The sequence below is a fragment of the Herpailurus yagouaroundi genome, unplaced genomic scaffold, assembly GCF_014898765.1.
Source record: "Herpailurus yagouaroundi ecotype Mexico unplaced genomic scaffold, PumYag 197, whole genome shotgun sequence".
NCBI classification, from domain to species: Eukaryota; Metazoa; Chordata; class Mammalia; order Carnivora; family Felidae; genus Herpailurus; species Herpailurus yagouaroundi.
In genome coordinates this window covers 19,776,823-19,792,305 of record NW_024412428.1, presented here as the reverse complement: position 1 = coordinate 19,792,305, position 15,483 = coordinate 19,776,823, and the positions used below count along the sequence as shown (strand labels likewise).

The following is a 15,483-nucleotide window of genomic DNA, read 5'->3' as shown; positions in this document are numbered from 1 at the left end:
CTTCTACTTTGCACATAGGCTATAATGGTCTGTTGACCTCTCGGGAATGTCGCGTTTACGTTGAAATGCCTCCCTGCCTTTGCCATTTGGTGTTCTTCTCATCACCCAGCTTTCCTCCACTCTAACTGAATGCTTAGCGCCCCCTCCTGCCTCACACCCCCGGGTCTCTCTACCTGGAAAGCTCTCCTCACTCCTGCCTCCACCCTGGGGCTGTTTCCCTTTCATTCACTGACACATATTCATTGCTCCAGATATTGGGGATGTGGCAGTGAACTAAACAGAGTCCCTGCTCTCCTGGAGCTGGCATTCAGGGGGTAGGGGAGGGAAGAGCAGCTAATTAGTAAATAAATCTCTCATACGCCCATGGCTGGTAGAACTTTAAGAAAGACTAGCAGGATAAGGGGATACTGTAATTCAGGTTTAGCTAGGAAGTGTTCTCCAAGGAAAGGGCCATCTGAACATAGTCCTGAAGGACACGTGGCAGGAATCTTGCAGAAAATCTGGGAAGAAGTATTCCAGGGAGAAGGAACAGCAAGTGCAAAGGGCCTGAGGCAGAGGCGGGCTAAAATATCCCTTCCTGAGAGAGCTTTCCTTAAATTGTCTCTCTCTCAGGACACACCATTCTCCTTGGGGTGTTTTTCTCCATTTGCGTGTTTTATATTAACATAAGGAATTTAATTAGTCTCCCCCTCTGGATTATAAACCCCGTGATGGCAGGTGTCCTATCTGTTCCCATTTTCTTTTATTTGTGTATCCAGAATTCACCCTCTTGTCTGATATTTAAATAGTTTTTGAATGAATTGATACATTGAAAATGGTTATTAATGGCATTGGGCAGATCACTTACACAGTGTAATTTTTTTAAGTTTATTTATTTTGAGAGAGAGAGAGAGAGAGAGAGAGAGAGAGAACAAGTGGAGGAGGGGCAGAGAGAGGGAGAGAGAGGATCCCAAGCAGGCTCCATGCTGGCGGCACAGAGCCCAACACAGCGCTCAGTCTCACAAACCAAGAGATCCTGACCTGGGCTGAAAACTGAGCCACTCAGGTGCTCCTCACACAATGTAATTTTGCCTCGTGTGAGAATTTTCTTTTAAAAGTCAGTACATAGGGTGGGGTGAGGGGAGTTTCTCCTAAAGTACTGGCACTCTTCTTTCTTCCAGCTAATGAGCACAAATTGAGTATAATACACCCATATCTGTTTTCCATGCAAGGAATTTTATGTTCAGTAAAGATAATTCAGTTAAGATTTGGCGTTGGCATATTTACCTGTGCTCGTTTTCTTGATGAGGTTGCACTTGTATTCTTTTATTAATTGGATTTCTCTTTCGTGTAATTTAATTAAGATACAAATTAAAAAGAGTGATATTTAGGTAGGGAAGGGAGGAAGAACAGAAGAGAGGGGAGAAGGAGAGAGGAAAGAAATTATATTCCTCTTCAAGATATAGCTTGTCACTGCTTTGCAAGTTAGGATCGGAAATGTAGCTAGCTCATGCTTTCAATGTAACAATAGCTGCCTGTGAGTAGTACTTGACATTACCAGGATCGATGCTAAGTATTTTTACATGCATGTTCTCATTAAACTCACAACAGGCTCTAAAATAGATATCAATAGCCCCATCTTTTAGATGAGTAAATTAAGGCTCAAAGAAGTTAAATAACTTGGCCTTAACACAGAAGAAAGTAGAAATGAGTGCCTTCCAAAGGCTTGGAGAGGGCTGTCAGAATGAAATCCGAATTGTTTTCATCCCGCCTTCCCTCGAGTTTCCTTTCAGCCTCACATTACCTACTAGGGAGAGGTGTGCCCCTCCAAGAGTGATCATTACCTCCCCGCAAGGCGCTGATGGGGGTCCTTTACAAACATCCATTATCATACCCTTACTGCAACAACCCCTGCAGGTACATCCAATGGTCTTTATTTTTAAAGGCATTTTTTAAAAATAGCAAAAGAATGCATGACACAGATTGTAAGTGTCGTGGGGTGACGGGAAGCCACTCAGACCTGCGCTACGAAAGGCGATAATGAATTCAGTGTTGGCAATTCTCAGGAAACTATACGAAAACACCTAGGTGTTCCAATTGGTCCCAGTAGTGAACCAGATCCCCCTCCTTGCTTTCACGGTGCGGTCGGGGTCGGGTTATTCCTCGGTGCTGCTCCCAGCTACGGGGCTCAGGCACCTTCGGGCAACCCCGGGGACGCAGAATTCTGGGGCTGTGGGCCCCAGCGAGAGGGGCGGCTCCTACGCGCGCGCACACACACACACACACACACACACTCACACACCACCCGCGGTCGCAAGCGCGCACCGACAAACATCTACCTCGCCCAACCACCCACATCACACAACAAGGGGCACGCGACTTCACACGCCTCGCCCGCTCCTGCACTCAAACCACACACGGAAGCGCAAAACACGAGCTGGCACAGGCTCGCGCACACGCTCACACCCCGGGCACACACCCTCTCGCGCGCGCGCCCACCCCCTCGCTCGCCGGCACGCGCGCGCGCACACGCGCACACGCCCCGTGCACCCACCCTCTTGCGCGCGCACGTGCCCTCGCTCACCCGCACACACGCGGGCGCACCCCCGCGTGCACACGCACACGCTCACACGGCCGAGCGGCGAGGGGCGGGGCCGGGCGGGGAGCGGCAGCCAGTGCGCGGCCGGGCGCAGCCAGGAGAGGGCGCGGCGCGGCGCTGCGGAGCGCGGCTGGCGCCCGAGTTGTTTCCCGGAGCCCGGAGCCGCGAGACGCTCGCAGTGAGCCCAGCCAGCTCGGGCCGGGCTGGGCTAGGCGGGGCCGGGCGGGGCGGCCCACAGGGAGCTTGCCCCGGGTCACGCCGGCGCCCGCCAGCCGAGCGCGGCGGGGAGCGCGCCATGGACCCCAAAACGGGCGGTGGCGAGGAGGATGACTGCGTGGACTCGGGCGCCGAGACCGGAGGGTGAGCCGCGCCGGGCCGGGCCGTGGGCGGGGGACGCTCTCCGAGTTGCGCTGCGGCTGCTCCCTGCCCGGGACCTTCCCGGACCCCGCGGCAGAACCGGAGCCGCTGGGGCCGGACGGGGCCGCGCGGGCTGCCCCTCCTGCCGGACCCCCGGTGGAAGGCAGACGGGCTGTGGCGGGCCGGCTTCCTCCTGGGCGGTCCCCGAGGGCAGCGCAGCGTGGTCCGTAGCTGCCCCCGGGCAGGGCGGGCCCCACCCCCCGGGGGAGGAAAGTGGAAGGACTCAAGGTTCAGAGTAACCCCCCCACCCCCCGCACACCACCACATCCCGCTCCTCCTTGCCCCCCGTTATCGCGGAGATGATGTCGCGTACCCGGCAAATGCGGTGCCCCCCTGAGATCATCGTTAGGAGATGCGCTTGCACTTGTCTCCACCTTCTGCGAGGACTTTATTCTAGCCCCGCAGCTCTCTGGAGTCCGGGCTGGGGGCTGGGGACGGGAAGAGGATAGGACACCCGGCACCTAAAATTCTTTCAGAATCCTATAAGAGGGTGACATTTTTCATTCCCGGCTTTATTGTGCTTGCTGAGACCCGCTGCTCGACTCCTATTTCTCCGCCGAACTTCTCTCTGCGCACCTGTCCCAGCCTTGGGTACAGGTGGGATGAAAATGGTGCTATGATCCAGCCCTGCTTAAAGAAACAGCTCCATCGGACTCAAACATGTAGCCCAGACCTTTATCTCTGGGGGCTAATTAGCCTTCTCCCAACGACACGGTTTTCCTGAGTGGGACAAAAGACCGAGTATCTTTAAGGAGATGAATGTCATTGTAAATGCTTCCACCCAGCTCCTATCGCCAGAGGATTTCCCTGTGCAGAGTCAGCAAACATCCAGGATGCGAATTCTGACCCAGGAGGAAAGGATGTCCTTTCCTCTCTGGAGTAACCCTGGGGGTGGGCTGGAGCTGCCCAGATTACAGAAAGCCTCATTCCTGGAAAGTTGAGGACATTTAGACTATAATCTCGGGGCTTGGCAGCCCTGTGAGGACAGGAAGAGAGTCCAGTCCCAGAATGGGCACAAGCGGTTAGGCTTCCTAGGCAGTCACTCCTGCGGACCCAGCCCCAGCCTTCCCTGCAGGCTCCACCCATTCCTAGCCCAAATCTGGGACCTTACACCCTACAGCAATGGGCTTTCCTTGTCATCCCAACTTGCAATCATTTATGGCTCACCGTGGAGCCCAGTTACATTCTGGTGAAGTAACCTGATTCCAAACACTGCACTCCCTTGTTTTTCCCCCCATACGTAGTGTATACGGCATTTTTCAACTTTAATTGAAGATCCTTGGCTTTTTTTTTTTCCTTCTGCCCCTAGTTAGCTAGGCCATGAATAGAAGAAGAAAACAAAGCAAAACAAACTAGCTCGTTTTCAGCTGGGTTAAATAAGGCACTAACAGGTTCATCCATTTTCAGTTTGCAGAGCTCACCTAAGACAGGGATTTTCCCCAAAGATTCTGTCCCGGAGAAGTGGAGGGGAGGCCCTGACCCAGGAGTGACAACTCCCTGGGATCCCGGCGAACAACATGACAGCTGCCAGGGTTCCTGGGAGGGGCTTGCTGAACATACGGACACCAGAACTTCTGTTCACTGCTTCTGTCACTGAAGTGTGTAGTTGTAACAGGATAGAATTGTTTACTTATGGCCTTAGTAGCATCCTTAAGCTAAAGATCAGAGTAAAATGGCATGCACTGAAATAAAAGAGTTTTGATGTAGAGTTAATAATCTTGCATTGGCCACATAGTCCTATATTTCCTGAAATTTGGTTTGGTTACGAAAAAGCCGCTCGCAGTTTCCTGGCTTTTGCAGAGTTTGCCCCCTCTAGCCCTCTCTCGCTTTCCTAAAGCTACCTGTCGAGACTACCAAGCATGTAGACAGCACTTAATACGTGTTTGCTATCATGACTATTTTTAAAATACAAACCTGATTCTCTCCCTCTCCCTTCCAAACTTTTAGTGGCTCTGGCATCTATAACAAAGAGCTTGGACTGGCCTATGAGTCCCCCTGGGGTTACGGGGTCCTCCTCTGTCTCTCTGGCCTTATGTTTCGGCAGGACCGCCCTCGTACCCAGCATCAAGCCACATGAGCAAGGTGTTTCTGATTCCTTGCCTTTGTCGGGCCGCCCTTTTCGCCAGCTATGCCCTTCTCCACCTGGCATACCTGTCCACCGGGTGAAACTCTACCTTCATTCCAGACTCAGCTCAAGTGACACAGATGCTCGGGCAGGGATCGTTAATTTGAGGTCCATGAATTGTTTGAAATTTTATGCAAAATGATGTTCTTTGTGGCTTTTTGTGAGAAGAGACTGGTTTTTCATCAGATGCTCGAAGTAGCCTGTGATCCCCTCCAAAGGAAGTTGGGTAGCGTAGGAGAAGTTTCATTTTCAACGTGTTGTGTCTGAGGTATCGGGAGACGTCTGAAAGGTGATGAGCCAGCCGTTGAGTGTATCTGTCTTAGAGAGGAGGTCAGCCTGATGACACTGCATCGGGGAACCGTCGGCCTAAAAATGGCAGTTGCAGTCCTGGGAGCAGATTTAAATCAACTAAAGGCAGTAAATAGCAAACCCTTACGAGCATTTACTCCATGCTGGGTACTGCGCTGAGCCTTTTACGTCATCCTTCAACAACGCTGTGAAGCAGGAACTATTTAAGACCAGCCTTGAGAAGTGGGTGGAGGAGGAGGAGCTAATAAAGGGGCCTAAGGAAAAGTAGGCATGGGGAAGAAAAGGAGGAATGTGGTTTCCTAGAGGCCAAGGGGAAGAAGGGAAAGGCGTCAGCTGTGCCACTGAGAAGTGCGTTAAGATGCAGGAAGCAAGGTGCTCTTTTTCTCAAACGGAGGTAATGAAGGAAGGGTGGAGTAGAGGAGTGGTGGAGGCAGAAGCCACGTCCTCTCCTCCTGACTCCAGGAGGGAGCAGAACGTGCTGCAGAGGGAGGTCGCTAGAGTGCTGTGTCCGAAAAAGGGAGGGGTGAGGAGAGGCCGTAGCAGGAGGAGGGTAGAGGGGGTGCAGGAAGGATTCCCGAAACATAGGCAGTAATCGGTCTCCCGTAAATACGTGTTTATAGAAAAGACTCTGTGAAAGGGAAAGAATAGAGATACAGAAAAACCGATGGTTTGTGACGTCCACTTTCTGAAAAGGTGGAGATATGTTGGACTTCAGACCCCTCGGTTAGATGGGCTTTGCGTAGAAGGGAGTCCCGTCTCTTCTTACAACCTGGCGGGGAAGATGGCTTTCCTTTCCAGGCAGGTGCGGCCCCCTCCCTCAGGAAAATGGAGGTTTGAAATAGTTTGGGCACCGCTGAGTGAGAACCCATCTGGGATCACTGGGATCAGTGATTGTGACTGGATGAAGGGACCGCCCCACCTTGCTATTTACTTTCCTGCTCAGCTCCTTAGGGACAGGCAGTAAGGGAGACGGTGAGTGGTTGAGATCATCAAGGTTTGGGCCTATTGCCAGGCCAGTGTGAACAAAACATAGGAGCAAGGGATTTGGAGGTATCGACGGAGCTATCAATCCTTTCGGTAGCATGATCAAAGAGAAGGCTCTAAGAATTTTTGTGCGTCCCAACTGCCGGTGGGCACACTGTGCTGCTCACTTTGACATTGACAATCGGGGTGCCTGCGTGGCTCAGTCAGTTAAGCTTCCAGCGTCGGTTCAGGTCATGATCCCACAGCTCATGAGTTCAGGCTCTGCATCGGGCTCTCTGATCCTCTGTCCCCTTCTCTCTCTCTCTCTCTTCCCCTCCCCGACTCACAGGCTCTCTCTCACTCACTCAAAAACAAATAAAAGTATTTTTAAAAAGTGACAGTCAAAAGAGTCGGGTTACTGGGGTTCAACTCTGTGCCTTTAGTTTTCTCTGCTGTAAAACGGGGATGACAATAAAAGTACCCACCTGACAGGGTGCTTGTGGGAATTAGCCTCTACATTTAAAGCCCCTAGAACAGTGCCTGGTGTAAGTGAACCCTCAGTACGTTATTTCTCATCATGCTATTACTGCTGTTACGAACAACACTCCAAATGACAAACTTACAGTTGTATTTAATAAAAATGTATATTTCCAGGTGCCCTCACGATCATATGTTCTTTATACTCCTCGCAGTGGATGCTCTGATGTTTTTCAATGCCCCAAGAAATTTGATCATCGTTCAGAACATCTGCGAGAGGATAGGACAAATGTTATGATTTTACAGAGGAGGAAATGGAGGTTCAGAGGGTGCACGACTAGTTAGTGGCCTAAAATGGAAGCCTGGGTCTCCAGCATGCTTCCCACCTTGTGCCTCTCAAAGAGCCATCGATCTGCAATTAATTCTCGTTTCCTGCTCAGGCATTGTCTTTTGCTCGAAATGCTATCTCTGCTGTCTGACCCACCTAGTACAGGCCAAGATTAAAGGCAAACTAGTATTCTTCGGTGGCAATTGATGTCATTTTGAAGCTCTCCTTTTCCAAATGCACGTGAAAGCAAGCTTTGTGCTTCTGTGTACTTTTCGTTAGAAAAAAAAACTGGCAAGCCAGTTACTATCTTAAGAAACTATCTTAAGAAACAGAATCCCTTAACAGAGGGATAGGCAGTGTTGTTGTAAACCAAAATAAAAGACACAGAGTGAGACGAATGCTTTACAACGGGTGTTTCATTAGTGGTGTCTCCCAGATTTGGCTTCTGAGACACTCTTTCAAATATGACCGTTATCTGATGAACTATGTTTTTAATACTGTATAAACGTTTGTGTACTTATTTTGAGAGAGAGAGAGGTGAGCGGGGGAGGGGCAGAGAGAGAGAGAGAGAGAGAGAGAGAGAGAGGATTCGAAGCAGGCTCTGCACTGTCAGCACAGAGCCCGACACGGGGCTCAAACTCATGAGCCATGAGATCATGACCTAGGGTGAAGTTGGATGCTTAACCAACTGAGCCACCCAGGCGCCCTGGATTATTTTCATTCAGAAGGTTGATCTGGCACTAATGAACCTCCACTTCCATGTCACCTGTCACTGAGCTTCTGAAAACATAGGGTCATACCATACCCTTTGGGTGACCTCCACCTGACATTTCAGTGTGATTTAAGAGATAGCAAACAATTCACAGGTCTACTGTTTATAAAGCAGGTGAATGGGAAAGGTTAGGGGGAATAAATTTGAAGATGGGACAGGTTTAGAGAACAGTAAAAGGTGAAATCTTGCAGAGAAGACAGGATGATCTATTAGGCACTCTATTATCTTTGTGTTCAAGGTGGGGCTAGTTAGCTCTAAATTACCATGGCATCTAATTCAATGGACTGAGAGCTAACAGGTGAGATCCATAATGCACTGAGCTGATGTTTTAGAGAAACCTCAAGATCAATATTACTAAAATGCCAAGATCAATTCTTCTGCCAAGATTTTCCTGGAAAAGAGAATTTAAGAAGGTATATGTGGCTGCTGACAGTGATAACCTGTCTTAAGTGCAGGCCCTTTTATATATAACCCCTATATGTAGAATTGTAAGTAAACTACAGTGAAGGAACTGCATCTAACTTTCTGGTTATTATTGGCACAGGTACCAAATAAATGTAATATTTGCAAATGTGTCTCCTATATGTGTCAGATATGTGAAGATCTACAATCCTTGCATTATTCTACTTATCTGTGTCATGTGCCCATACATTTTCTTCCTAAAATTCATGGATTCACCTTTCATGCTTTATTCTCGTAGAGTTGAATGTCTTGTGCAGAACCAAGTGGATCAATTCTTAGGATGTGAGACCAATAAACAGGATACACTACTGTTCCCTCCTACCTTAAAAAAAAAGCTGGGGAGGGCGCCTGGGTGGCGCAATCGGTTAAGCGTCCGACTTCAGCCAGGTCACGATCTCACGGTCCGTGAGTTCGGGCCCCGCGTCAGGCTCTGGGCTGATGGCTCAGAGCCTGGAGCCTGTTTCCGAATTCTGTGTCTCCCTCTCTCTCTGCCCCTCCCCCGTTCATGCTCTGTCTCTCTCTGTCCCAAAAATAAATAAACGATAAAAAAAAAAAATGCTGGGGAGGGGCTCCTGGGGGCTCAGTCATTTGAGGTTGAGCGTCTGACTTCAGCTCAGGTCATGATCTCGCGGTCCGTGAGTTCAAGCCCCGCGTCGGGCTCTGTGCTGACAGCTCAGAGCCTGGAGCCTGCTTCAGATTCTGTGTCCTGCTCTCTCTCTGACCCTCCCCCGCTCATGCTCTGTCTCTCTGTCAAAAATAAATAAACATTAAGAAAAAATTTTTTAAAAACTGGAGATGATCTGCCCCTCCAGAGAACTGTAGTCATTAGCTGAAACTTTTTGAACCTCTTTAAGCACAAAATTGTTTTAAGCTTTACAGTTTGTCTTTCACCAGCAATATAATAATTGCAGTAAATAATCTTTTGGAGTTATTTGGAATGTATTTTATGAGCTATAAAAGTGCCCATAGCTTGACTCAGTTCCTGTTTCCCCTCATGATAATTTTTGTAAGGAAAAGAAAGTAAATCTCAAGCTATATTTATGAGTATCTCATCTCTGCTTTCAGAAGTGAACAATCAGAAACAATCATATAGCAAACAACAGGCAAATGGTTGAATAAATTATAGTACATCACTTTACAATTATAATTACAGGAACTATAGCAACATGTTGGGACGGTATTTGGTAAAAGAGCAGTTTAGAATTGTATCTCCATCATTATGGCAACTGTGTACAAATTACATAAACAGGATCAGCGGGTGGAGAGCACTGTGAGTCTTGAAGTGACTTTTCTTCCTGTTTGATTTCCGTTTTGATGGTGGACAGGGATGGAGGTTGGGGTGATGGATGAGACTGCAGAGCTGGGCAGAGGCCATCATTCATGGAAAGAGGGGTTTAGGTGGTACACTGTTGAGCTGGGGCTTCATCCAGAGAGTGGAAAGAGGGGTTTAGGTGGTACACTATTGAGCTGGGGCTTCATCCAGAGAGTGACAGGATCAGATTTGTGCTTCACAAAGACTGGCTGCTGTTTGGGGAAGGAACTGGAGCGAGACGAGAGTGACAGTCGGGAGACTGACCAGCTGTCAGGCCTGACCCAGGCGGTGCCTTTAGTCACAGGAACTACATACAGAGAGATGCACGGCCGGGACCTTTGTTACACAAGCACCTAGCCTAAAAATACTGCCGTTATACCTTAAGATTCTCGAAATAGGTGTCGCATGTAAATTCCATTCTACGTTCACATCCATCTGCATGCATTTGTGCCTGTATGCATTTGTGAAACGCATCTGCCTCAGGAGTATTTGGAAAATCCTAGCTGAAAATACACATTTTTAATACATAGTCCAATCACACATTGCCATTGAATGTTTCCTTTGAATTGTCATGAAATTTCTTTAAAGCCTGACCATCCTAAGATGATCATATTGGATTGGGATTGTTTGGTCGTTGCAAAATGCTTGTTGACCATTTGTTGCATTCATATACAATTACATTTCTTGTTTGTTTTTTTAAGTTTATTTATTTTGATAGCGAGAGACAGGGAGGGAGGAAGAGAGAGAATCCCAAGCAGGCTCTGCTCTGTCAGTGCCAAGCCCGACAGGGGGCTCAATCTCACAAACTGGGAGATCAGGACCTGAGCTGAAATCAAGAGTCAGGTGCTTAACTGACTGAGCCATCCAGGCGGCCCTACAGTTAGATTTCTAAGTTTTGTCCTGAAGTTAATTTAGTCCCGCCTGGTTCCAGAAAGAATTTAATGCCCCAACACTGGGGTTAATGATCCTGACCGTCCTCTCTTGCATTTTCCTTAGCCAGCGTGTCACCATGCCCCGGCCAATCCTTCCACCTCTCAGCCCCTGTCTTTCCATCACCCTGCCCTCGTACTTCAAGTCCCTATCATTGCTCACCTCCTCATCTCCTCGCCAATAGTATCAGTTTAGTTTCCTAACCAGGAATGTAAAAAATCGGATTAGATGTAGGCGGATGCAGTTTGCAATACCTAAAGGGATTTGCAAATGTTAGTAGTTGCTATTCTCTCCAGCTTTAAAATTCAGTGATTCTGTAACTGCTAAAGCATTTCATTTGAAAAGGGGAAACTACATGCTGTTTTCCTTCCATTTTGTTCCTCTACCAGTAAATCAGTGCATCATTTGGCATGAGAGATGTAGGTTATTTCAACGGGTAAGAGGTGTGCTTTTTTTGTGATGTTTTTTGAAGCTTTGTATATGCGTTGTTGATGTGGTAACAAAGTCAGTGGAGTGAAAATTGGATAATTTAAGAAAGGCAACATGAGACTAAGTAAATAAAAGGAGGGTGTATGTGGAAAATTAAACATAATTAACTACTTTATTTGCATGACCATATCCCCTAACTACCACTTGCATAATAAATCCCTACGTGCTTGAGAGATTAATTTCCCACTGAGAATGACTTTGGGACACTGGGGGGAGAAAACCAAGAGCTTCTATAGCATATACGTTGCCAGAGAGGGAAGGCTTCCCAGCCACACAAGTAGAGCAGAAACTTCATAGAGATTAAGCAGGCAGATCCTTGGCCAGATTCCCATTCTCACAGAGGCTGAGTGCCAGGAGCTGGTCTTTCAGCCTAGAAACTGATGGGTAATTTCACCCTGGCCCTTACCCTGCCTTTTTCCCTTTCCCTATCACAGCCCACATCCTGTTACTCTAATATGCAGCAGGATTTCTTCTCAGCTGGAACTGAAATCAGCCAAGCATCGTTGTGCCTTTGTGTTTCCTGAGGGCCAGCCACACCCTGATTGTGGAAGCCCTCACAAGCCAGGGTCCCTTCACACTGCCGCCAGGTTCCATCATCGCTCTGCTGATGGCAGCCAAGAAACATTTCCCCGTGGTGTGGAGCTAACTTGAAGGGTGCTCATTTGCGGAGGTTTAACCTTCTGGAGAATCACGAATCCCCTTGAGAATCTGTTGAAAACTTTGAGCCTTCTCCAGAAAAACAAGCTTCCATTCAAAAATTTGCCAGTGAATTTAGATGGTTCAGGACCCAGCTGGTCTGCCATCTTGGAGATCCAGAGAGTCCACATGAAGGAACCCCGCTTTCTAAAGTGCCTTTGGGGGTGCCTGAGTGGCTCAGTCGGTTGAGCGTCCAACTGCGGCTCCGGTCATGATCTCACAGTTCATGGGTTCTAGCCCCATTTTGTGCTCTCTGCTCTCATCATGGAGCCTGCTTTGGATCCTCTGTCCCCACCCCATCTTTGCCCCTACCCCACTCACACACATGCTCTCGCTGTCTCTCACTCACTCTCTGTTTCTGAAAAATAAACATTTAAAAAATTTTTTTAAAAAAGGCCTTTAAAATTTTGCCTTCACATTCAGACATAACTTTATTTTACACAAAATCCCTCTGCACTACAATTTTTGATGTGTGCCATTTCCTCACATTTAAATAGTTACTTACCACTGTAAGACTGTTTTTTAAAATTCTGGCATGAAGAAATCATTTGGATAAAGAAAAATAATGTCTAATCCTACTAACACCAAGGTTTTGTGTTTCAGGTCTGACTACAGCCACATGTCCTCCACCAGCAGTAAGTATGGTTTAAATGTCCTTCAGCACTGGCCTCTCAGCCCCACCTACGTGTGTAACCCATGCTTTAACAGAAGAATCACCCAAGGTATCCTTGCCAAAGAGCATGATGCAGGATCCTCTGACTCTGAAAGTTGGGGCTTTTCCTGGAGAATTTAATTGTACCTTGATTTCAGAACTAACTAGCTCTAAGAACTAACTAGTTCTTCAATTCTCCAGGAAAAGCCCCAACTTTCAGAGTCAGAGGATCCTGCATCATGCTCTTTGGCAAGGATACCTTGGGTGATTCTTCTGTTAAGGCCACTACTTTCCCTTTGGAAACTGAGTCTAGAGGAACTAGCCTAGGCTCCGTTAGGACGGATGCTTCTAAAACAGCCTCTCTGAATAATCTGAGGTTACTCATTCATTCAACAAACATTTATCAAAAACCTACAGCCCAAAGGCTAACAGCTCAGAGCATGCATGGGGTGGCCTCGGTTCATCTGTTGGGTCAATGTCCTCCCTTGTAGTTTTGTATCTGCAGACAGATGTCATAGGTGATTGTCCTATGTGGTTAAAAAAAAGTGATTGGGGCACCTGGGTGGCGCAGTCGGTTAAGCGTCCGACTTCAGCCAGGTCACGATCTCGCGCTCCGTGAGTTTGAGCCCCGCGTCAGGCTCTGGGCTGATGGCTCAGAGCCTGGAGCCTGTTTCCGATTCTGTGTCTCCCTCTCTCTCTGCCCCTCCCCCGTTCATGCTCTGTCTCTCTCTGTCCCAAAAAAAAATAAACGTTGAAAAAAAAAAATTTAAAAAAAAGAAAAAGTGATTGGGAATATGTTTATAAACACACTGTAAGCATAGAAAAATATGCCTGTATTAAATGCTAATTTACAAGTAAATCTACTCATGGGAAATTAGGCCTTATATCTAGGAACAATTTGCAGTGATTAGGATCACTACATAAATGACCAAAGCCATTCAGATTAATTAAACACCTATTTTAAAATAACAAAAAATTGTCTTACAGTAAAAGCCCTGATTATTTGAATCAGTAAATACTGAATTGTTTTTCCTATCTTACTTCCCTGTTAAGCCTCAATTCTAAGTAGTACTCAAATGGAAGGCCACTTAATTGGATTATTCTATTTATTGATGTTCTTGCTTAGTTTTCCTTTGCAATAAGAGACTGTGCAGAAAGCTGTATTTCTGGAATTGTAATTTAGTGTCAAATTATATTTAGTTATTAGTATAACTGCAGCGAATAATCTGTGATCATTTCAGTCAACTGGAGACTCAACATTGCCCCTTAGTTATTAAGAACCATTAGTAATAATGAGAATAATGCTCCAGTGATTTGCATTCCCTCCCAGAAGCTTCTGGATTCCTACAAATCAGGGAAGCCTGTCTTGAACTCTCTCTCTCTATGCTGCCATTCTCATTCCACTCAGTTTTGCCCAGAAGCTACATTTCTTTAAGAATGATTTTTATGAAATACTTGCCTAAAGCCTTTGCTCAATTCGTAGCTCTCAAATCAGTCCTCTGGGTCACAACAAAGCACCTCTCTTGTCAGCGAAACCGGTAATTTGGTTTGGGACGCTTTCCTCTCCATTATTTTAATTGCGATCTCTGAGTTGGAATTTCTCTCAGTGCAACTGGGATCAATAGCCATTTATTGCTCTTCCTTTCCTCTTTAAATGTTTGGTGATTCCTGCCTCAGTCTTCAGTGTTGGGACCTCTAGGTAAGTGAGGATGTATATGCATTTCATATTTTAGTTAGGACGTGTATTTGGCTATAAATAATAGAGAAAAAAATAAGGACTTCAGTAGGGGTTTGTTTTCCTCTAACATTAAAAAAAAAAAAAAACTCAGAGGAGACAATGCAGGTCTGATAGGGAAGTTTCTTTTATCGTTTTGCTTGGCTTTTGGCTTCTGTCCTTAGGGTTGCCTCAGAGTTACAAGATGGCTGCCTCTACCACAGGCATCACATCCTTGTTCTGGGCAGGAAGAAGGGGTGAGTGGATACTGCTGGGTCCCTGGCTGTCTTTGCCTAGTGTTTGCCTGGCCTGTCTTTCCTCCCAGCCAGGAGCACAAATCCTGGCCACACCCAGATGTAGGAGAAGGCCCCTTTAGCAGTCAGTGAAAGGTAACAGAGTGGGCCCCTTCTGAAAAGAAAAAAAAATTAAGTCTGAAGCCTTAAATCTGTCCTTTAAAAACATAAGTTTGACAGTGCTCTAATAATAAAAAGTATTTTCCAGGTAGATGTTAAAAACCTCATTTCCCCGAGAACGAGATAATCACATTCAGAGGACTGAGTAGAGAGATGTTTACTGTCCATCCTGAAGGATTCAATTTCCAGGGTCGCTCCTTGTCACAGCCCCACCTGTGCCAACACCCTCTATGTGACTGGCAGGACCCACAGAGCTGACTGGTCCCAGTTCCCACTTGTCGTCCTGACCCTGCATCTCCTCGTCATTCCCCTGCCCTTGGGCAGTCTCTCTGAATGACTCAGTTCTGATTTCTGGTTGGGATCTGAGCCTTGGTTCTAACCATTCACTGTTAGGAAATGGATTTTTCTGTCTTCTAGTGGTTCCTGTTCAACATTCACGCGATGCTCTTTTACCCATACATTCCTGAGTTCACAGGGGCATAAGAACTTGCGTGGGTTGAGCTAGGGTTAGAGTCCGTTTGTCCACGGTCGGGTTTCATCATTGCTAGAATTGGCCGGAAAGCTTCCTCCAAGGGCACTGGTTGCTATTTAGGTGGCCTGTCTTCCCTCAGAATGCAGGGGCTGTTTCCTCATGCTGCCTGCCCCTGATGGCAGAAGAAGAAAGGTCATCACCAAGAGAAAGTAGTCAAGCAGTGGTATGGGACTTAGGTCTCCTACATCCTACTTCCGGAATGGAGTCAGGGAGGGCATGTGGCTCACTGGGCATTCTGTTTTCCCTTGACCTCAAGGATCACAGAATCACATTTCCATTGAATGTGTTTGGTGTCACTTTCAGTTCTCGGGGAA

General features: G+C 47.2%; 1 protein-coding gene across 3 annotated transcripts in view; it reads left to right on the top strand.

Annotated features, from left to right (window-relative positions):
• Positions 1-2,704: 2,704 nt before the first annotated feature.
• Positions 2,705-15,483, top strand: part of FAM124A (family with sequence similarity 124 member A) — a 99,880-nt gene continuing 87,101 nt past the window's right edge. The window contains exons 1-2 of one of the 3 annotated variants that reach the window (XM_040448347.1): positions 2,705-2,938; positions 12,462-12,493. In XM_040448347.1, coding sequence (XP_040304281.1) covers positions 2,874-2,938; positions 12,462-12,493 — 97 coding nt within the window. In that variant the 5' untranslated portion in view covers positions 2,705-2,873. The remainder of the gene's footprint in view (positions 2,939-12,461; positions 12,494-15,483) is intronic. The other 2 variants (XM_040448345.1, XM_040448346.1) reach the window with 2 other exon arrangements.